Source organism: Nerophis lumbriciformis, linkage group LG16 (assembly GCF_033978685.3).
Source record: "Nerophis lumbriciformis linkage group LG16, RoL_Nlum_v2.1, whole genome shotgun sequence".
In the NCBI taxonomy this organism is placed as follows: domain Eukaryota; kingdom Metazoa; phylum Chordata; class Actinopteri; order Syngnathiformes; family Syngnathidae; genus Nerophis; species Nerophis lumbriciformis.
The window spans coordinates 14,627,184-14,652,527 of NC_084563.2; the positions used below are offsets into that span (position 1 = coordinate 14,627,184).

At 38.6% G+C, this 25,344-nt stretch overlaps 1 protein-coding gene across 1 annotated transcript in view; it reads right to left on the minus strand.

The window, feature by feature from the left end:
• Positions 1-25,344, minus strand: part of tnmd (tenomodulin) — a 177,665-nt gene that overhangs the window by 66,216 nt on the left and 86,105 nt on the right. The window contains exon 4 of the mRNA XM_061976495.1: positions 8,794-8,901. Within this exon, the coding sequence (XP_061832479.1) occupies positions 8,794-8,901 (108 nt within the window). The remainder of the gene's footprint in view (positions 1-8,793; positions 8,902-25,344) is intronic.

Below are 25,344 nucleotides of genomic sequence, written 5' to 3' on the forward strand. Positions count from 1 at the left end.
TAATGGGTCCCATTTTTGTAGTCTTGGTAATGCAAGACCTCTATCAAAAAATCTCATTTTTAAGGCCGACTAAACTGGTTCATTAGTTTCAAACAGTGCGGTGCCCTTTTATTTGCTGTACTAATTGGATGAATCCGATGCAGTACAACCATAGTTATAAACAGATTTAGTTTGAAAACTTTGGAGGATTTGTGTTTGTTATTGTGTTTGTAAAAATGCAATTGTTGTGATCCAGATCTTGTATAAGCTCATTAGCTTGTGCACCCGTTTGCGGGCCGTTGCTGCGATGGATGACTTCTACTTTGGTCGATACTTTTGTCATCGCACATTTTGTTGTTGCCGGTGTGCTCTGCTGCGGCGTCTCGGCGCAGTCTAAAGAAGAGGAATAGGCAGCAGCTATTCTTGCAGGACTTTGTTGTGTATGGACATTCTAGTCACTCGTGTTTGCAGTCGTCTGAGTGGGAGGTTTTCGAACGCCGGGTGAGCGTTGGTCATCCATATTAAGTGACTGTTAAATGGAGCAGGCAGCATCCGTTGACAATAAAGGCAGCGAGGGAGGTGGAAGGCGACTTGCGTGTCAGACTGAAATGAAGCTCAGGAATTACTCCCTCAGACGTCGCACGGAAGAGGCAAATTGAAAAGGGGGTGGGGGTGTGAAAAATGCTGGCAAACAATTCATGTTTGTCACCTGGCGTTGCCCTCGTATGGGCTGGATTTTTGTTATCAGCCACCTGCAGTTTCTCCACCATTTTTTTCTCCATTGTTTTTTTTTGTTGGCGCTCTGAAGCCCGCCGCGGTTGCTCTGAGCTCTCCTCGTTGAAAGCCCGAGGCTGGGTTGAGCAAGGAGCCATTAGTGCTCGGCTTTAACCCCCGTGAGCTCCATGTGTTCCGCCACTTGAGGAGGAACCTCTGCGGGTCAAACGTGGGAGGATTCTCACAGAGGGACGGATCAGGGCCTTCAGTCTATTGTTGGTGAGGCCAGGCCAAGGTCATTAGATGCTATCTCAATACAGTTCCCCTGGTAGTTGCTGGAGTTCTTCTATGCCATCCGGTGTTAAGTTGGAGGGAAACATCCTTAGCAGCAGTCGCTTCGAAAAAAACAAACACTTTTTGTGTCTTTTTAAACAACGCCAACACTGTCATAAACATTTGCCATATAGTGAAACCACACTAATCAACGATGACAAACACATTTCGGGAGAATATTTGCACCGCAACACAACATAAACACAACAGAACGAATACCCAGAATTGATTGAAACCCCGACTTAAACAAGTTGAAAAACTTATTCGGGTGTTACCATTTAGTGGTCAATTGTACGGAATATGTACTGAACTGTGCAATCTACTAATAAAAGTTTCAATAAAAAACAAAACAAACCCAGAATTCCCTGAAGTACCAACTCTTAACTACACTATTTTATTTGGTCCAGGGTGTAATTATAAATGTGACCATTAGGTGGCAGTCAACCATAAGAGATTAGTCTCAAGTAAACAACACCAACATTTTTAAATGTTCCATTGAAAATATATACCATTACACACGGCGCTCAAAAATATATCAAAATGTTTCAGTAGTAAATGTTTTAGTGCCATTTCTAATATAAAGTAGTGTAAAGTTCTTACTTATATCTGTCAGTAAACTTGCCATGAAAGCGAGTGAGTTTACATTATTCACCCAAGGAACTTTAGTTATTAGAGTTCTGGTCGGACCGTTTTTCACGGGACACATTTCCGGTGTGATTGTTTCCGGATGAGGAGATGCTGCTCCGTTATTGATTGAAGTAAAGTCTGAATGTCATTAAAACAGTTCGCTCCATCTTTTGACACTTCTTCCACTCCCGTCCTTGCACGCGACACCGCTACAACAAAGATGACGAGGAGAAGACACTGCCGAAGGTGAGCCACTTAAATAAGACCGCCAACAAAACGGCGACATTTGCAACATTTTGACCAACGAACCACTATGACATTTTATGTAGACCACAAGGAAGTGTTTTACATTTAGAAAAAACAAAAATCAATAGACTCCATTAATGCGCCTAATATATGAAAAAAGATTAAAAATAGGCCATTCATCGGCAGTGCGCCTTATAATCCGATGCGTCCTATGGTCTGGAAAATACGGTATATTTGCCGGGTCAAATTATTAATTATTTATTATTGGTCAACTTCAAAGTAATGCACATTCCGGTGCAGTTTCTTAAATTTTGATTCGCCGAAAGTTTTATCGATCACAAATACAGCATTTCTTTTGTGTTATTTTTTTTTTTTTATAAATTAAGTAACGTTTATGACAACCTTTTTCCAAAACACAATATAGAATGTGAGATATAACAGGATTATGTATACATTTTATCATTTTGTTTTCAAAACGGTTACAAAAAAGGGGGACCCCAAAAATTTACTGTGGGACCCCCTTTTTATGACTTGGTGAGGTACCTGGGACCCCATTTTGAAGATTCCTAGCGCCAACACTGAAAAACTATATTTGTGGGATAAGAGAAATAAACATACATAACATCTCTTGTCACTTTGATAGGTTGTATTTTTAATAGGGGTGCTCAAAAGAATCAATTTACATCTGAATTGCGATCCTTATTTATTCTGATTGTTACCATTCTTTATTTTAGTTTTTGGGTGTTTTTCCTGTGTTTTTTGCTTCACTTCCTGTTTTGCACTCTTATTTTGTTTCCACTTCCTGTTTTGTTTGTATTATGTTTGTCCTAGCTTGTTAGTGTTGATTGTCTCACCTGGTGTTGGAGGGCTATTTAAGCCAGTCTCTTTTCTTGGTGGGTAGTGGGATCATTCCAAATGTTTGGCGTCCTCGTGCTCAGAGGAACTTTCACGGTTTGTGGCATTTTAGCTTTTTGTTTAACAACTTTTGTTTGTTTTCAGCTCTCTGTCAACTATTTTGATGCACAGTTTTCAGTGCTGTTTCCTCCCTGCACTGTTTGTATTTTGGACTTTTGGGAATTAAATACTTTTTTACTTTTTACCTCACGCTGCTTTACGTCTCCTGCCTTTTGAAGTCACGACCTCCTCCAACAAAGAAAAGAGACACCAGGTGAGACAATCAATGCAAACAAGCCGCAGATGAGGAGGGGAGCGCTCAGAAAGAGAGTAAAGCTAGGGCAAACAGGAAGTGGAAACAAAATAAGAGCGCAAAACAGGAAGTGAAACCAAAAACACCCAAAAACTAAAACAAACATTAACAGGTCGTAACACCGATTCTAATTCTGATTTTCAAAAATTGTTTTAAGAATTTTTTTTTTTTTTTTAGAATTAATTTTGAAAATAACAATTTGTAACATGTAACCTGCTTTCAAAAGGTTTTATTATATTTATTATGCCAAATAATTTTGTGAGAATTGATTGGAATCGAGAATTGTGTTCAATCGAGAATTGAATCTGAATTGAATCGTCACCCCAAGAATCTGACTTGGCCTAACAGGTCGTAACACAGATTCTAATTCTAATTTTCAAAACTTGTTTTAAGAATATATATATATTTTTAAATTAATTATAAAACTGACATTTTGTAACATGTAACCTGCTTTCAAAAGGTTTTATTATAATTATTGTACCAAATAATTTTGTGAGAATCGATTTGAATCGAGAATTGTGTTCAATCGAGCATCGAATCTGAATTGAATTGTCACCCAAGGATCTGAATCGGATCAAATCCTATGCCTCTCAAAGATTCCCATCTTTAATGTTTAATTTGTTTTGGAAATGCTTAAAGGGGAACTGCACTTTTTTGGGGGGATTTTGCAGATCGTTCACAATCAACATGAGAGACAAGAAGACAAAAGATTGTTTTTTTTGCATTCTAACATGTAAAAATCGGGTGGTTCTTGGTGGCTAGCAATGCAGCTAATGGGAGCAATCCATTATACCTCTAAATCACTTTAAAAGTATATTAAAAAACAATCAATACTTCATTTACGTTCCGTAACCTGTATAATAACCAAGCAGTATCGACATTGTTATTGTAAGAGCGAACACTGAGGAACTCTTTTTCTATCGTACTAATGCATCAGCAGGCTTCGGTATTAGCCGTAAAAGCTAGCTTCTATATCAACACTAAACGCGTTTAGGTTTGTAATGCACAACACTGTGATACGACACCAATCTGTACGGATTAAAAAACATGAACAATCATATTACAGTATCTGTAAAGTATTCATGTTTTGTTCGTACACAGCTAGCCAGACAGTGTATGTACTGTAGTTTTAATAACACATGACGTGCTGCGTGTATCATGATCGATATTAAAGTGACTGTTTGTCTGGTCCAGCTGGCCGGAGACCTTTCCTGTTGATTTTAGGTAAGCAATCCATTTATGTCGAAATAGCTTGGCACCAAGTTCCATATTCATAGCGTCAAAATCACTTTAATCCCCCTCTACCGGCTAAATCATCTCACTCTTCCTTTGTGCTCGCTTCTATAAGCAACAGTATGTTTAGCTTCAAAAGTATAAGGTTGTAAATCCTCATGTGCCCAAAAATAGTCATCTAGCGAAATCTTAGGGTACATTAAACATGTTTCTTATTGCAGTCTTTTAGTAGTAAGTAAGCAAACAAAGGCTCCTAATTTGTCTGCTGACATATGCAGTAATATATTGTGTCATTTTCCATTCTATTATTTTGTCAAAATTATAAAGGACAAGCTGTAAAAATTGATTAATTTACTTGGTCATTTACTGTTAATATCTGGTTATTTTCAGTTTCAACATGTTCTATCTACACTTCTGTTGAAATGTAATACAAACTTGTCTTCTGTTTGGATACTTTACATTAGTTTTGGATGATACTACAAATTTAGGTATCAATCCGATACCAAGTAGTTACAGGATCATACAATGGTCATAATTTAAGTTTTCATGTGTCCAGGGATGAATTTAATGAGTTTATGAATATAATATGAATAAAAAAAAATAAAAAAAATTGTGACAATAAGAAATATTGATGTAATCCTAGTAGTATTGACGAGATACGCTCTTGTACTTGGTATCATTACAGGTGTAGATCCACCGACGGTATTTGTTTACATTGTGATGCCGGTGAGCTATCGTATCCTCTTACGATGTGTAGTGAAGCATGTTTAGCTATTCCTCGTCCTGCAGGGATGATACTTGTAAAAAAAAAAAACTAACTTTATTTGTCGCCATGGAGGAGAGGATCAGTGATTTAGAAGTAGCTAAAACACTGCCGATTGCTGATAGACATTAGCCGCTCGCTAGCTAGCCCTGTCTTAAAGCACCTCTTCCTGTGGACATTTCAGTGTTATAACTTAACCTTTATCGTAAATTTTTAAGCCAAAATGCGTCCATTCTCCCTTTTCTGTCTACACACTGTGTCTGCTTGTACGTACTCTGTGTGTGTGTGTGTGTGTGTGTGTGTGTGTGTGTGTGTGTGTGTGTGTGTGTGTGTGTGTGTGTGTGTGTGTGTGTGCTGCCGAACATGTTCCTCTGCTCGTAAAAACGGTTATGTCACGACGTGACGACGCGCCGTCATGCCTGTAAAAAAAAATATGGCGAACCAGTTCTTTTCAGAGTATATACCGTTTTTAATTCATTAGTACCGCGATACTGTCTTAGTACCGCTATACCGTACAACCCTAATATGTATATACATATATATATGTGTTTATATATACATACGTGTGTGTGTGTGTATGTGTGTGTGTGTGTATTAGTGTTTTCCCGATAACAATATTTTGGTACCGTACCAAAATGTTTTTCGATACTTTTCTAAATAAAGGGGACCACAAAAAATGTCATTGTTAAATTTATTTTAGCAACAAATCTTAGGGTACATTAAACATATGTTTATTATTGCAAGTTTGTCCTTAAATAAAATAGTGAACATACAAGACAACTTGTCTTTTAGTAGTAAGTAAGCAAACAAAGGCTCCTAATTTAGCTGCTGACATATGCAGTAACATATTGTGTCATTCTCCATTATATTATTTTGTCGACATTATTAAAAACAAGTGGTAGAAAATGAATTATTAATCTACTTGTTCATTTACTGTTAATATCTGGGTATTTTGTCTTTCAACATGTTCTATCTACATTTATGTTATAATGTAATAATCACTTATTCTTCTGTTGTGTGATACTTTACATTAGTTTTGGATGATAACACAAATTTGGGTATCATTCTGATACCAAGTAGTTACAGGATCATACATTGGTCATATTTAAAGTCCTCATGTGTCCAGGGACATATTTACTGAGTTTATAAAAATAATATAAAAAACAAAAACCGAAAAAAGATTTTTTGATGCTAAAAAATATTGATGTAATCATAGTAGTATCGACTAGATACGCTGCTGTACTAGGTATCATTACAATGGATGTTAGGTGTAGATCCACCAATGGCGTTCGTTTATATTGTAGCTTCCCGGAAGAGTTGGTGCTGCAGGGAATTCTGGGAATTTGTTCTGTAGTGTTTGTTGTGTTGCGGTGCCAATATTCTCCCAAAATGTGTTTTTTGTTGAGTATGGTTTCACTATATGGCACATATTTATGACAGTGTTGGCGTTGTTCATACGGCCACCCTTAGTGTGACATGTATGGCTGTTGACTAAGTATGTGTTCATTCACTCTTGTGCGGTATGTTTAAAGTCAAGTTGATTGTGACATCAGTTCATCATTAATATATATATATATATATATATATATATATATATATATATATATATATATATGTATGTATGTATGTATGTATGTATGTATGTATGTATGTATGTATGCACGTCATTTGCCGGCGTATAGTGTGTTCAAAGTCAAGTTGATCGCCTTAATGGTTAATTAAACTTCAAACCCTAGTTACGCTGAATGAGTTTAAAGCTTCTGTGAAAGGACTGCAGTCTACCTTGTCTGTATGCACATGTGTCATGTGAGCAAGTTTTAATGTTGTAAATGTGATGTTTTATGTATTTGTTTACTGTTTTTAATGTAACCTTGCTGCTGCCCTCTTGGCCAGGTCTCCCTTGGAAAAGAGATCTTTGATCTCAATGGGATTTTACCTGGTTAAATAAAGGCTAATAATAATAAATAATGATTGGACATAATGTAGTCTTTTTTTTTGATCATGTCAAAGATAAGACGTTTTTTAACATATCCATTGGCATGATTTCCGGTGTGCTGCAGTGTGTAATAAAGCATGTATTGAAGCATGTATAGCCTTCACTTGTCCCACAGGAAGGATATTGAAACAAATGTACTTGATATGTCTCCATGGAGACAAGGATTAGTGATTCGTCCGTTCTCCCTTTTCTGTCTACACACTGTGTCTTGACTGTAAGTACTCTGTGATTGGGCATTGGCGGACGGGACTTTTTAGAGGCGGTATACTAATGAATATGATTCATTAGTATCGCGGTACTATACTAATTTCTGTATACCTTACAACCCCTATATATATATATAAATATATATATATATATATATATATATATATAAATATATATATATATATACACATACACACGTTAAGTCAGGAAAAAACACAGAAGCTAATTCATCCCTACAAGCCTGTTTCGCAGGTTTCTCTGCTCTTCAGGGCCTAGACCAATTTTTATTTTAGCCCAATGTGGCCCCAAGTCAAAATATTTGGACACCCCAGGTTTACACGTACCATTGGGACTGGCACCCCAACAAAGACCTCACATAACTGAAAGGAAACATACCGTATGTTTAAATTGGCATGTGGTTAATACTGCAGTTGACCCCGACTCTCTTATCACAAAATGGTTTACTATGGCCACAACATGCTGTAAGTCACTGCTTAAGACCGCCATCTAAAATGGGATTCCCACTGAACCTGGACCAGAATCCACCCACATTTCCACATCACACTAAAAGCTACCTAAACTTATTTACTTTCTTGGCAACAGATGATTCGTTTTGGAGCTGCCGTTTAAGCCAATTACACTTCAAAAGCACACAAAGAAGACAGAAATGGTGCGGACATATGGTGCTGGCCAGGCAATTAATATCTCTAAACGTGGATCTGACATGGCGGCGATGAGAAGGAAATGAAAGCTTGTTTAGATTTTTTTGTGTTTTTTTTTTTTGGGTCGTTGCCGCTCGAGTTCTTCAAGTTAAAACTGAGACTTAAGTTTCGCTCGGCCCGACATTTGCTCTTCTGTGTTTTGAATGGAGTGTGGAGTGTCTTTGCTGAATATATTTGCCAACCTCTTCTTCTCTGCTACAAGGTAAAATGGAAATGAGCGCATGCAAAGTAGGAATTTTCTCTTTGAACACACAGCCCACTCAGTGAATTGCAGTGTGACACGGGGAAGGAAAAAAAAAAAAAAGTTGGGAAGTTTGATTGATTGAATTTCCTCCATTTTTTTTGCAGTGGAGTTCACCATACAGCTACATAACACTCCGAGAAGTCAAATGAATCCCTCTACACTTTAAGAAAAGAAAACCCTCTTTTACGCCCCCCCAAAAAGCGTATTACAGTCGTCCCTTTCAGTCAGACTTCTCTGCACACTCCCCCTTTAGGCTATCCGAGTGGAGCCTTTGGAGGACGGGATTAAAAATTAATATTGGCTCAAGATTGACAGCAAACACCATTTGATGTGAGCCACAAAGAGGCTGCGGGCTTGTGGGCATCTGACAGTTCCGCAGGCGCCACAAAGCCCAGTAAGAGGGACAGGATGGGGATGGACAGGTTGAGGACTTGTGCGGCGCCCACACGGTTCCAACCTGGTTATCGCCCTGTTTAATATGCATGGTTGCTTCTGGAGCGCTACACGGCGCTACGCCCCTACCTCTAAGCCGCCGTCGTCGGCTTCCACCTCTGGCGCAATCGGGAGCTTCCTGGTTTGGCCCCTGATGTAGCACCTCTGATGTTCGGCGAAGCGGATCCCAGTGAGTCCCTGTTTGAAAAGAAGGAAAAAAGCAGAGCTTAGAAATTCTGATGTATCTTTCATTCATTAACGTCTTTGGAAGCGCCTTTCCTGTCAGGCGGTTGTGTCGAAAAGTGCCCGTTTGAGCTGACGTTAATACATAATGCTTCATTTATCTTCTTGTGGTCTACTTATATGTATGAGATTCTGACGGTGTGATAACCTGCGGTAAAAATTGCACTCCTTCACTGTATCACGGTATAATACTATTATTCCAGATCTAAAATGTGCTATTCTGAAAGGCCTTTATTGGAAAGAAGAGAAAATAACTGCGCATCCTGAAGAGACGGTCAGAAAGCGGCTTGAAGATAGTCTGTAAAACATCATCTATGTAACATTTTGACCAAAGAACAGTGTTGGGTTAGTTACTGAAAACCAGTAACTAGTTACAGTTACTACTTACTTTATTTAAAAAATAACTTACACCAAAAAGTAATGCGTTACTGTGAAAAGTAACTATTTAGTTACTTATTTAAAAAAATAAAAAATTAAGGCTCCCATTAATGCCCTTTTGGTCTTCATTTTAGTACTGTTATTGCACTGGAGAATAATACAATCTGTTGATCAACTTGACATGCATTTGCACCACTGAATTTTGCTAAGCAATGTGGTCTACATACAACACACAAAGATATGTTTCAAAGGGCCAATTTATTTTGGGCCAGAACAAATTGACAAAACTATTTTAAATAGCTGCAACATAACATACATAAGTAACAAACCGCATATTAACAACATAGCTGTAAACCTGGCTTCACCCAAGGAAGGCACACACTACATACACAAAGCCTAACCAGGCATTTTTTTTTCTTTCAAGGAATTATGAAATAAACTCATGTCTTCAGTGAACCCCAGAACACTCTACGCATTTCCCCAGTTTTAGTTTAGAGAAAATGAAAGATTGGCCTGGCCCACTAGGATCCCTCTTTATGTTTGTTAACTTTATAGTCTATACATTTAGAGTGATGTGATAATCAAACACTCTAGAAGTCTAGAATGAAAGAGTATATAAGATAATTGACAGAGTGTGTGTACCTTCAGTGCTGAATGATGAGCAGAGGCAGAGTTTGGAGTGTTTTCTTTAGCTCGCTTTCCATGTTTATGTACTAACTGTCCACCGATATCATGCTAATTAGCTGCCTGAAATCGTGCGACTCCACTGTAGAAATAGCCTGAATGTCTTCTACCACATACGCTGCAATGGCTCTATCAATGTTGTCCTGGCGAGCAGTCCCTCCGTTAAAATCCAGCCGGTGAAGTGGCATCGGAGTCTGTCTCTCTCTTTACTAGCTTCGTCGAAGCATGTTGCTTTTGTAGCTGTTTCAGCATATTTGAATTGCTGTTTTGGACAGTAGATAGGATATTTGATCCATGACACAACTTACATTTAACTAAAATGTTCTTTTCTTTGTGCTCGACAAAAGAAAAGTAGTGAGAATATCTACATCTTAAGAAACTTGGCTTTGGCTCCGCCATGATGTCTTGTTAGTAAACACAGACCCGCCCCACACACACACACACACACACACACACACACACACACACACACACACACACACACACACACACACACACACACACACACACACACACACACACACACACACACACACACACACACACACACACACAGCGCGCCTCTTGTGACACAGCAAGAATCAGGACAGTGCAGCTCTCCAACAAAACCCACTCAGATCTTTTCACTTTCTAGCCGATACTATATGAAAAATAACGTAAAACAACGCAGTAACGCATCATGTAGTAACGTAACGGAGTTACTGAATATAAAAAATAACGCGTTAGACTACTAGTTACCGCCGAAAATAACGGCGTTACAGTAACGCGTTACTTTGAAACGCGTTAGTCCCAACACTGCCAAAGAACCACCATTACATGTTATGTAGACCACAAGGAAGTGTTTTAAATGTTGAAAAACAATCATAATATGACCCTTTTTTGTGCGCTTTATAATCCGATGCACCTTTTGCATGAAAATAGACCTGAATAGACCCGTTCATCGGCAGTGCCCTTTATAATGTGGTGCGCCCAATGGTCTGAAAAATATGGTACAAGCAACGATAGCTAACATTAGCTAACTAAATTAGCTAATGACATACACAACTAATATGTGTAGGTTACCTACCTACACATAGTAGTACCTACCTTGTCTGTATGCACATGTGCCATGTGAGCAAGTTTTAATGTTGTAAATGTGATGTTTTATGTATTTGTTTACTGTTTTTAATGTAACTTTGCTGCCCTCTTGGCCAGGTCTCCCTTGGAAAAGAGATCTTTGATCTCAATGGGATTTTACCTGGTTAAATAAAGGCTAATAATAGTAGGTGTTTGTTACATACAAGCGTAGTTACGTCATTATGTACATAAAGCAAGTTAGCATCTTTTAGGTCTCCGCATAAAGGTTCTAAACAGACCCTTTTAATTCTTTTAAGTCTGGTAATAGACATTGACGACAGGAAGTTGATCATAAAAAAAACAACTTCGGTAACACTTTAGTATGGGGAACATTTTCACCATTAATTAGTTGCTTATTAACATGCAAATTAATGGGTTGTACTTGTACGGTATAGTGCTTTTCTACCTTCAAGGTACTCAAAGCGCTTTGACACTACTTCCACATTTACCCATTCACACACACATTCACACACTGATGGAGGGAGCTGCCATGCAAGGCGCTAACCAGCACCCATCAGGAGCAAGGGTAATAACAATAACATATTGGCTCTTAATTAGTCATTATTAAGTACTTATTAATGCCTTATTCTGCATGGCCCTAACCCTAACCCTCTAACCCTAACCAAATAACTCTAAATTAAGTCTTTGTTACTTACTATATGTTCCCCTAGTGTCCAAATAACTCTTAATTAAGTCTTTGTTTCTTAGAATATGTTCCCCATACTAAAGTGTTACCAAAACTTTACAAGCAAAATGAAAGTTTGCCCGCCATGCAATTTTACAATAAAATATAATCTGCAGAATAAAACAAATAATTAACCACACGTACTCATTATAATACATGATAAGCATGTAACTGAACATTGTTTGTTCATAGCATTATATTTTGTCATAAACTGAGTATGACAGGAGTCCTAAGAATGGTATTAGACCGTCTTTTATATCGACCTAAAAGGAAAATGCCATGTAGCAAAATAATAGTGTCTCACTTTTTTTTTTTTAGCAGCATGTTATATAACGGCTGACGATGAACCGTTGCAGCAGTGCTCCTGCTTTTTTAAGCGGAACAGAAGAAAAGTGGCACGGGCGCTCCGCCGTGGCTGCGCAACACTTCATGTCGTATACGCGGGAGAGAGTTGAGTGACAATGTTGCGAATGAAGTGTTTTCTGCAGAGCTGCCCGCCATTGAATTAAGCCACTCGCAGGTTGCTCCCGCTCTGTTCATGTGTGCACTCAAGTGTGGAAGTCACTCTCTTCAGCCTCGCTGGTGATCCTCCACCAGTGTTCAGTCTGACACGCCGAGAGAGCAGAGACCTGTTCATTCTCCCTGCACTAATGTGTAGTACTCGAAGGCTGCGTCCATGCTTGCAGTTCAGTGCTCTGGTCCAAACAGTGTTGCTGGTCCAGTTATTATCATATTTGTGCCATCACTTCACCCTCTGTACGATTGATCATTACAAAAACACCGTGTATGATCATTTGGACTCTTCAAATCATGGCTGTTGGCAAACAGGATACGTCATCCACAGCCAAGTGGGGGTGCTGTTTTGCCAGTTTTCTAACAGTGCTGGTATGCCATTGCTCGGAATTCTGGGCCCCGGTTGCCACCTTGAATTTTGTTGTTTTGCAGCGTTCTTGACGGTGCCCATTTTTTTTTCCAATTAACGACTTAACAAATCAGAGTGTTATGTAAAATGTATTATTGTGTGAATGCCCAAGATTGTCTACCAGAAACGATCTATTTATTATTATTATTCCGACACAAAAATTTGTCGCGCTCCACAGCCCACAGTTTTCATTCGATCGGAACCGTTGTAGCATCAAAATGTGCGGCCCGACCAGGAATTGTGAAGCCCCCCACCCAAAAAAAATATCCCAGAATTCCCGGTTCTACGGGTAATTTTTCCAATTGAAAATGAATGGGCCATTTTTTTAACTTGCACAATTGCCACATTTCTCAACTGATTCAAACCGTTCCACCATCCACACACTCCACTTATCTTGGACAATCAAACGACCATTTTCCAAGTTCAACAACAATTCCAGGAATTTACCAGAATTCCCGGTTTTCCAAAGCCCTACTTTACCTCTTCCTGGAAAGGTTTCACAGTCCACATTTGTCAACCGTTTTTCTCCATTCCACCTTCAAAACATTCTTCTCAATTGGGACAACAAAACTACCATTTGACTTTTTGTACAAATTCCCCGGTTTTCCGGGAATTCCGAAATAACCATTTAAATTCAAACTGTTACTCTATTAACATTTTTCATCCGTTTTTCTTAAATTACACCAACTCATTTAAATTATATTAGACAGTTAATTTATTTTTAAAAATTCTCGTTTTGTCCGAAATTCCCATTTAAATGAATGGACATATTCACAGTTTTACAATGCCCAAAATTCTCAAAATATTGCTTTTGATTCCAACCTTTCAACTATCAACCCACACTGTTCTTCACATATGTCAAACACACAACATGTTGTCACTTTCCCAAAATTACCGGTTTACCCGGAATTTGCGGTAATTTCCCCCCCAATTGACAATGAATGAGAAATATGCAATCGACTGCATATCCCACATTTCTCGATCCGATTTGAACCGTTACAACATCCACACACTCCACTCACCCTGGACATTCAAGCCAGCATGTGTACCGGTTCCAAAAATTCCCTGATTACCCGGAAATACCAGGAATTTTACCCCCCACTGAAAATGAATGGACAATATACAAAAACTCTCCATATCCCACATTTCTCAACCGATTCGAACCGTTCCAACATCCACACACTCCACTCACTCTGGACATTCAAGCATATCAGTCCCACTCACACGTATCGGTGGTTCGTTGGCTTGAGCACATAGGGCATTCACACGCAATTCCGTCTGGAATTGCAAATTCTAGTTAGTTACGGTAAGTTGTCTTACTCTCATTTCATTGATTTAAAACATGTTATTACACCTCTGATTGCAAATGTATTTTCAGTTAACCATTTAATAAACGGTTAGAGGGTGTTTTATTGTCTTTAACAATCAAGTACTAATGTGCAAAAAAACTAAGTGTCGTGACTCAAGATAGTCCACTGGTAAAAATTTGGCATTTAACTTAGTTGTGCAAGTAAATTATGAAACAAATATCAAAGACAACAACAAGCCTCATGTAATCTCAATTAAATTTTAGATTGTCTTGTTTGTTCACTGTAAGTCTCATCAGAGACCCAACGCCGGCCTTTTTGTTAGCAAATTTGCTGATGAGGTCTTTGAAGTCCAATCGAATTGAAGTCGGCTTAGCTGACTTTCATTTGTAAAAAATGATCAACAGGACTCCTCTTCCTCCTATCCAGGAGATCGCAAAAAGCCGCTGCCTGACCAGGTCTCAGAAAATCTGCAGAGACTCCTCCCACCCCCACCAAGGACTGTTTTCACTGCTGGACTTTAGAAAGATGTTCCGCAGCCTCCGTAGCAGAACCTCTAGGTTCTGTAACAGCTTCTTCCCTCAGGCCATAAGACTCTTGAACGCATCATAATAATTCCCTCAATTCCCTCCAAAAATTGATTAACTGGCTGGAATATAAAGACAATACAACATACATCCATAAACGTGGATGCATATGCAAAAGTGCAATATATTTATCTGTACAGTAATCTATTTATTTATATCTGCACCTTATTGATTTTTTATCCTGCACTACCATGAGCTAATACAACAAAATGTCGTTCTTATCTGTACTGTAAAGTTCAAATTTGAATGACAATAAAAAGGAAGTCTAAGTCTAAGTCTAGCAAAACTATTTAGCCTTTTGGCTTGTTGTAGATCTGAAATAGTTCTTAACAATTTTCAGTGTACTAAACGCCCTTTCTACACCTGAAAAAGTCACAGGTGATGTTATAATATGAAAGTCAGTGTAAACTATCCCAAATTCTAAATAGTCTTTTTTACTTTGTTGTTGTCTGCTATTATGGTGTCTTTATTTTATATTGCTCTGAAAACCAACAGAAAATATTTGAGTAATTACCTGTTTTGTATTTAGACTATTTAAATGTCCCACTAGTAACACGTTTTACAAGACCACATTGAACACATCATAACGTAACTGACCTTTGTCAGATGCTCATAAGTAGTAATTAGTAACCCCTTTTAATGATTAGTAGTCATTAACATTGTTAATAAATGACAAGAATAAGCACCCATCTAATTGGGGAGTCATTTTGTTGGAGTAGTGCAGAATGGCACCTCAATAGAGTGAAACCAACATTATCTGGGCATGTCCCCTTTCTAGAGGATACATACTTACATCTGGGGCCCCTTCCAAAGGTTTCTTCTTTTCCCCATCTCGGGTTTTTTGAGTTTTTCCTTTCCCAAATGTAGGTAAAGACCAGGGGATGTCGTTGTGGTTTGTATAGCTCTTTGAATCACTTATGATTAAGGGCTTGAATTGTGATTGATTGATACTTTGGATGTTGCACTTAGCTATTGTGGCTAACTCTGTGGGCATGAACTAATGAATCCTGCTGGGATAAACAGTGAAATGTCTTCTAAGACAATCAGTTCATTTGGGATCAATTCAAATCCCTGAGACCAGTGCTTTTAGTATATTTAAGGCATGACTGCAATATAACCTCGACTGAAACCTGAAGAACTTCAAAAATGAGGATAGCGGAGGGCCCGTACCCCCAATTTACGTAAGCCCTCTTTCTATTTTCACTGATACATCAGATTATGTGTTGTGAATAAGGATAGATTTAAAACATGAACAAAGTGAGACTCTACCAGTTCTTCTCAAATAGTGGTGCAGGCCCCCCCTTGACGCAGTGAGGTGTCATGGGGGCCTTAGAGTTGGCATATTTTTTTTAATTCTTCAACGATACACAAGCCTCCACCTAGGTGGCAGCACTGCTCGAATTAATCAACAGACCCATCCATCCATCCATTTTCTACCGCTTATTCCCTTTGGGGTGGCGGGGGGCGCTGGAGCCTATGTCAGCTACAATCGGGCGGAAGGCGGTGTACACCCTGGACAAGTCATCAGGCTCAACCAGGAAATATGACGAAGTAAACATACATAACCCTTCAGTTTACCAGTAACGAGGATGTAAATAAATAATAAATATTCTCTTTAGGATTTAAAGTAATTTTTTGTCTCCTAGAGGTGGCATGACAGACAATAAGTGAACCACTGATTTACGCAGAGGACTAGAAATTTCACGGTATGAATTTTTTTTTACCACTGTTATTGTAACCAAAATTATCACGGTTATCATTTTTATCGTGGTATTTTTAAATGTGCTCAATATTTTCAACAACTTAGACTTGGACTTAGACTTCCTTTTTATTGTCATTCAAATTTGAACTTTACAGCACAGATAAGAATGAAATTTCGTTACATAAGCTCATGGTAGTACAGGATAAAAAAGCAATAAGGTGCATATATAAATAATAAATATATATAAATATATATATTAAATAAATATATATAAATATTTATAAATAAATAAATAAATAGATTACTGTACAGATAAATATATTGCACTTCCACGTTTATGGATGTATGTTATATTGTCTTTTTTATTCCAGTGAGTTAATGCATTTTGGGTGGAGTTGAGGGGATAATTTAATTTAATTATGATGCGTTCAAGAGTCTTACGGCCTGAGGGAAGAAGCTGTTACAGAACCTGGTGGTTCTGCTTCGGAGGCTGCGGAACCTCTTTCTAGAGTCCAGCAGTGAAAACAGTCCTTGGTGGGGGTGGGAGGAGTCTTTGCAGATTTTCTGAGCCCTGGTCCAGGCAGCGGCTTTTTGCGATCTCCTGGATAGGAGGAAGAGGAGTCCTGATGATCTTTTCCGCCGTCCTCACCACTCTCTGGAGGGACTTCCAGTCTGAGGCATTGCAGGCTCCAGTCCAGACAGAGATACTGTTGGTCAGCAGGCTCTCTATAGTGCCTCTGTAGAATGTGGTGAGAATGGGGGGAGGGAGCTGTGCTCTTTTCATCCGACGCAAAAAGTGCATGCGCTGCTGAGCTCTTTTTACAAGAGCTCCAGTGTGTAGGGACCAGGTTATATTGTCAGTTATCTGCACCTCCAGGAACTTGGTGCTGCTTACTATCTCCACCGCTGTGCCGTTGATGTAGAGTGGAGCGTGACTGGACTGGTGCTTCCTGAAGTCAACGATGAGCTACTTGGTCTTGTTGACATTCAGGACCAGGTTGTTGGTCCTGCACCAGTCAACCAGATGTTTCACCTCCTCCCTGTAGTCCATGTCGTTGTTGTCACAGATGAGGCCCACTACTGGCGTAGTGGGTAGAGCAACCGTGCCAGAAACCTGAGGGTTGCAGGTTCGCTCCCCGCCTCTTACCATCCAAAAATCGCTGCCGTTGTGTCCTTGGGCGGGACACTTCACCCTTTGCCCCCGGTGCCACTCACACCGGTGAACTGAATAATGAATGATAGGTGGTGGTCGGAGGGGCCGTTGGCGCAAATTGCAGCCACGCTTCTGTCAGTCTACCCCAGGGCAGCTGTGGCTATGAAAGTAGCTTACCACCACCAGGTGTGAATGAATGATGGGTTCCACATGTAAAGCGACTTTGGGTACTTAGAAAAGCGCTATATAAATCCCCGTTATTATTATTATTATTACTTGGTGGTGCGGTGGTCGTCTTATATTCAGCTGCTCGTTTTTTTTTTTGTTTTTTTTTGCCATAAACAAAGTAATATGGCAGAAACAAAATAATAAATACAAATCAATGTGAAATTTGTGCAAGATGGCAACTTATGGACATAAGACGTAACTGCACTTTTTGTCCATATAGATAAAAATAGTGTTCATGTATGAGAGGGCTGCACGATTATGGGCAAAATAATAATTACGATTTTTAAACACGATTATTCATTATGTTAGGTAAAACAGTGTTCATGCCTAAGTGCTTGATTTTATACACCTGTGGCCAATATAGTGTATACTACCGTTTGATTTGATGTAGTTCTGTGTCAATCATGACAAGTGTGAATGCGCACCAAAGATGTTCAGCCGGGATGGCCGTCTGCAACACGCTCGCAAAGTCCGATTTGTACCCAATTTATTTTCACGCAGCCCTGTTCATTCATCACGGCGTATTAAAGCAGACAGCGGGATCTACGCCCGCCACAAAATGGCACCGACTGGAAATTGTATGAGAAAAAGAACGTGATTCCATCTAAATTTAATTGCGGCAAGGGCGCTGATTGCCGTGACATCTCCGTTGAAATCAGTTAACTCGAGCGCGCCGCTTTGACACATATTTTTCCCAAGGTGGCGCCGCCGTCACCCGCAAAAAAGCAGATCGCTCCCCGCACAAAGACGTGATACAAAGTGAAGCCTGTCGTAATCTACCGCCTGTAATTTCATCTGCGCGGGGAGGGATGGAGCAATAATAGTCTCAAGCACAGAAGCATGATGTTTATGCCTGGCTTTATTGTGATGAGTCTCTGTTTAATTTGGCTCCGCGGGAAAGCAAAGGGCAATGTTGTGATGAGATACAATGATTACTGGGCTTGGTCGACCGGAAAATGAAGAAAGACACATTAACGCAGGGATGAGGAATGGAAAAGCGGTGTCACTTTGAGAGGCGACGTTAGAAAAAAGAAGACACACACGCAAATACTTTGAGACACTAATATGTGTCAGTCAGTGCGTGTCCATGCACTAAATTAGTTCGATTTCTCAAATAGTTTGGCTCTAAATAAACCTCCTGCAGTCCATGGAAACACCTTAAATCGGATCGTGTTCGCTTTTTGAAAGTCGGACTAACACACCTGGATTATGCGATTGGAAACCAGATTTCTCGAGGGGGGTTGGACCCTTCGTATCGTGCATGCGCCAGTTTTAAAGAGTAGGGAAAAAACCCGGAAGCAGATATAATAAAAAAAAAAAAAAAAAACATACGCAACAATTGTCATGAAGAGGAGGCTATTTGCTTCACAAATTAAAATAATGTAACATTCTGAAGTACTTAGATCAGGGGTGCTCACACTTTTTCTGCAGGCGAGCTACTTTTCAATTGATCAAGTCGTGGGGATCAACCTCATTCATATATATAATTTATATTTACTCATTTATGAAATATATGTTTTTGTTAACAAGTTAAAGGTGTTTAATGATAATGCAAGCATGTTTAACACATATAGTTAATATTGTTAATACATTAAAGGTGTTTAATGATAATACAAGTATGTTTAATACATATAGTTAATATTGTTAACAAGTTAAAGGTGTTTAAAGATAACGCAAGCATGTTTAACACATATAGTTAATATTGTTAACAAGTTAAAGGTGGTTAAAAATAATACAAGCATGTTTAACACAAATAGTTAATATTGTTAACTTAAAGGTGGTTAAAGATAAAACAAGCATGTTTAACACATAGTTAATATTGTTAACAACTTAAAGGTGGTCAAAGATAATACAAGCATGTTTAACACATGTAGTTAATATTGTTAACAAGTTAAAGGTGGTTAAAGATAATACAAGCATGTTTAACACATATAGATTCCTTTCTTTCATGAAGACAAGAATATAAGTTGGTGTATTACCTGATTGTGATGACTTGCATTGATTGGAATCAGACAGTGGTGATGATAACGTCCGCATTTTCGAATGGAGGAGAAAAAAAGTCCTCCTTTCTGTCCAATACCACATGAAAGTGGTTGGTTTTTGGCATCTTATTTGTCCAGCTTCCGTACTCCTTTGTATACACTTTACAAGAAATACATTGTCGTCAAACTCCGTAGCTTGCTAGCTTGTGCACGCCAGCTTTCTGAGACTCTTATTTTGGTAGCGCAGGCAGGATGAAGCAGAGCTTTTATTGTGCAACTGTGCAGTCGATCTTTGGAGTTTTGACGACAGGTACGGCGCCAGAGTCTGTTGAAATAAAGTGTTTCTCGCCTTCCAGTCGGTAATTTTAATGAGCTGGCAGCAGCCAGCGTCATCTCAGAAGACCCTCGGGTGCCGTGAATGTCAATCAAGTGACGAAAGTGACGTCATAGTGAAGATTTATGATCGCTCATTTTTAGGACTATTTTTTTAATGCCTGGCTGGTGATCGACTGACACACCCTCCACGATCGACCGGTAGATCGCGACCGACGTAATGAGCACCCCTGACTTAGATGGTAGAAAACAGCGTGGCGCGGTTGGGAGAGTGGCCCTGTTCGATCCCCACCTTCTACCAACCTTGTCACGTCCGTTGTGTCCTTGAGCACGACACTTCACCCTTGCTCCTGATGGGTCGTGGTTAGCTCCCGCCATCAGTGTGTGTGAATGGGTGAATGTGGAAATAGTGTCAAAGCGCTTTGAGTACCATGAAGGTAGAAAAGCGCTATACAAGTATAACCCATTCACCATGACATCTGTAATATGCGAGAATTGAAAGTGAATGCATGATGTCGGACATCTGAAGTCAGGATGCGAACTCAGCCTCGCTGGCTAACAAGTGTGAGACGAAGTTCTGTGAAAAATAACTTCAACTATCATTTTAGCCAAAGTCATCCAGCTAAACTTTGTCTACATCAATTCAAATGAATGAATTAATGAATGAAATGAGTTTATTTCGGTCATACAATCAACCATTTTGTGTGATCAGTTTAACAGCACAGATTATACATATTAACAATAATACACACAAAAAGAAAAAGAATGACCGAAAAAGGAATAGGCTGAAGCCAAGGCTTATATTTGCCTATCCTATACCTTCACTGAAAATTAGATTACCCAGAACAACAACGTTCAAAAAAATCAATGGGATGAAAGTAATCGTTGCTATATTTTATACTTTTCCATTATTTCACCTTCAAGGCTTTCTTAAACCTTAACAAAGAACTACATGTCTTCAACTCATCGCTGAGCTTGTTCCACCATTTAACTCTTAAAACTGAAATACATTTGTATTTTATATTCCTTCTTACTTTACATATTTCAAAAATCAATATCCCCCGTAAATGATACTTTTCTCCTCTTAATTGAAATAACCTAAGAATACAAGCTGGAAGGCTGTTGTTCTTTACTCGAAACACAATGTCCATTGTTTTAAAAAACACAATATCTGAAAATGTTAACACATTAGAACTTATGAATAATGGATTGGTATGTTCATAGTAGCACGCTTTGTGTATTATTCTAATGACCCTTTTTTGAAGTTTAATTATTGGGTCCATGTTTGTTTTATAAACATTTCCCCAAACTTCAACACAATATGTTGAATATGGAAAAATTAAATAATATAACATATGCAGACATTTCTTATTCAGCATGTCTTACTTTATAAAGAATAGCAATGGATTTGGATATTTTTCCCTTTTATATATTCAATATGCGGTTTCCAACATAATTTATGATCAATTATTATTCCCAAGAATTTAGTTTCATATATTCTATCAATTTCCACTTAATTCAATTTGTATTTTGCTTCACAATTTGTCCTTGCACCACTAAACATCATACATTTTGTTTTCTTATCATTTCATGATAACTTATTAATATCAAACAATTTTTCTTTAGCTGAATCAACTCAACACTTCAAGTCTTCTACTGAACAAATATACATTTATATTATCTGCAAACATAATACATTTCAATTTATTAGATACTGAACAAATATCATTTAAATATAGTATAAATAACTTAGGTCCCAATACTGTGCTTTGTGGAACCCCACAAGTTACTCTTCTTGGCTGTGATTTATCCATCCCGTCCATTTTCTACCGCTTGTCCCCCGCGACCCCGAACGGGACAAGCGGTAGAAAATGGACGGGATGGATAAATCACAGCCAAGAAGAGTAACTTGTAGGCGTCTTATTAATTTCCGCATATTGAGATCTATTGCACATACGTTTTAAAGCAGCGTTAATTTGCAAAAAAAGGCACAATAACACGCACGCGCGCACGCACACACACACACACACACACACACACACACACACACACACACACACACACACACACACACACACACACACACACACACACACACACAGAGAGAGAGAGAGAGACACAGACAGGCACCAATGCGATGTATCATAAGATTAAACATACAATCTATTACATAGCCAACATTTTAAAAATTTATCAAATATACAATTCTACACATTAAGTCTATTGGAGTGCTAAAACTGTTAATCAATAGTCAATATATCAGTGTGCAGCTTTTTAAACATCACAAAATGCTTTTCTTTTTGAGGAAGTTAGATTTTGTGTTTTGCTTGTTTTCATTGCTGCTATTTAATTTTTTTTTTAAAAGGTTAATTGTTTTTTGTTTTTTTTAGCACTTTACCTTTCTTTTCTTTTAAAATAGACAACATTTTAGAAGTAATTTCATTCTTTATAACAGCTATATGAGTAGCACAGTTACAGTATAAATAAATATTTATGAATGAATTAGTCATCTTTGTTGTTTGTAAGCACAAAATAACTTGAGCTGCATTTAGAAGTCGAAATTAGAGCCATTAGTGCGTTTTATTATCCCACTAGTCGACCGATCGTTAAGATAGTCGATGGCTAATCTACTATCAAAATAATCGTTAGTTGCAGCCCTAATGGAAGACATAACTGCATGCATCATTCAGCACCTGTGAGTAGAAATATCAGGCAATGTCAGTTGGTCCCCCAAATTTTCAGTGATGTGCATACATGCTTTTTAAGCTGGTGTAATTCTTAAACAATTAAGCCCTTTTTTCATTATGTTAAATATCAGTATGTACTAGAGATGTCCGATAATATCGGACTGCCGATATTATCGGCCGATAAATGCTTTAAAATGTAATATCGGAAATTATCGGTATCATTTTCAAAAAGTAAAATTTATTACTTTTTAAAACGTCGCTGTGTACACGGTCGTAGGGAGAAGTACAGAGCAGTTGCGTCTCCCAGTCATACTTGCCAACCCTCCCGATTTTCCCGGGAGACTCCCAAATTTCTCCTGATTTCCACCCAGACAACAATATTGGGGGTGTGCCTTAAAGGCACTGCCTTTGCGTGCCGGCCCAATCACATAATATCTACGGCTTTTTCACACACACAAAGTGAATGCAACGCATACTTGCTCAACAGCCATACAGGTCACACCGAGGGTGGCCGTATAAACAACTTTAACACTGTTACAAATATGCGCCACACTGTGAACCCACACCAAACAAGAATGGCAAACACATTTCGGGAGAACATCCGCACTGAAACACAACATAAACACAGAACAAATACCCAGAACCCCTTGCAGCACTAACTCTTCCGGGACACTACAATACGCTACCCCCTACCACACCTCAACCTCGCCCCCCCAACCCCGCCCACCTCAACCTCCTCATGCTCTCTCAGGGAGAGCATGTCCCAAATTCCAAGCTGCTGTTTTGAGGCATGTTAAAAAAAAATAATGCACTTTGCGACTTCAATAATAAATATGGCAGTGCCATGTTGGCATTTTCTTCCATAACTTGAGTTGATTTATTTTGGAAAACCTTGTTACATTGCTTAATGCATCCAGCGGGGCATCACAACAAAATTGGGCATATTAATGTGTTAATTCCACGACTGTATATATCGGTATGGGTTGATATCGGAATCAGTAATTAAGAGTTGGACAATATCGGATATCGGCAAAAAAGCCATTATCGGACATCTCTAGTATTAACCAGTGCTTCTCAAACAGTGTGGCGTGAACGTTTGACCATTGGTACAGTTAGGGATGGGCGATGTGGGGAAAAAAAAAAAAAGGGATGGGCGATGTGGCTTAAAATCTATGTCGGAAATATATTGCAGCCTACTGCGTTAACGATATACCGTATTTTTCGGTCTATAAGCCGGTACTTTTTTTTTTCTACGCCTTTGACCCTGCGACTTATATAACGGTGCGGCTATTTCATGGATTTTTCTTCGCTAACAGCCGTGTTGTATTGTAATCAACAAATAGTTTTCAACACCGAGACACTGAAAAAGTTTGTTACTGTCTGTGCTACGCCGCCATGTTTTGGACACGTTTGCTCCTTGCAGGTGCTGCGGGTTGAAATTGTACTTTCTGTTTTGTGCCTTGAACTGGAATTATATCCAGTTTCGTCTACTATGCGTCCGTAGCGTTTCTGCTTGTATAGATTCTCCATTCATCACCCCAAGCAACATTTTTATGGTTTACAATATAAACAAAACAATTCTTACTTACTAAACTGCCCCGTGTGTGATGTCTGTAGGAGTGTTTTCTTTCATATTTGTACGTGCTATCGGAATGTATTAAAGCTAGCCTGGTTAACATCAACAAATATGCTCACATGTTTACAAGTGTCTGTGTTAGTATTATGAACTTACAGTGGCATTCTTTTTGTATTGTTTCAGTTTTTAAAATTCCGCAAAACGTCACCGTCTGTGTAGCTGATTGGAGAGCTAGCTTCGGCAGCCAGTGGGTCCATGACGATGACTTCTGTTTTGTTGGATCAGCCGTTTTACTGCCGTGGAACAGGCATCGTTTGGAAACAATTAAGGTATGTAAATAAAACTTAACAAAAAACTTTCGTACCGGTATATATTTGCAGCTTATGGTGCATGGCGGCTAATATATGAAAAAATATTTAAGTCTTCTAAAATTTGGTTGGTGTGGCTTAAATATCGGTGCACTCTATAGCCCAGAAAGTACAGTACATCACAAGATATTATTTGGAATGTAAATGGGAATTACAAAGGCTCCTAATTTGGCCACACACCAAATGTGATTTTTAAACGCTCCAAAGTTCTTCAAATCTGATCTTTTCACATCAGACTCTGGCCACATCAGGAGGTAGTCCAACTCAGATTTGAATATGATCTTTTCAAAACTGACTTCTTTAGACTGTAATTAAAACGGTGTGTGTTGCTGTGTTGTGGTCAGGCGTACACATAAGGGCAGGGAGTATTGATTCATAAATCGGTATTATCCATACCAAGGTTAGTGTTGGTATTCTGTATGATCGGTACTAAAGTGATTATACAATAATTTCATTTTTTTTTTATAAATCTTTACAAATTCAGGAAATAAATCTCTAGACACAGGTGGACTTTGTGGGCAAAAAACAAAGGATTTAAGGGAGTAGTTGTAGTTTTAGGGATGTATGTTTTACAATAACACGATTATATTTGATTCCGATATTTAGGTGACGATTTGTATCAGAATCGATTCTCGATTCAACACGGTTCTCGATTGACTTAAATTTCTCACACAGCTAACAGTGCGCTCT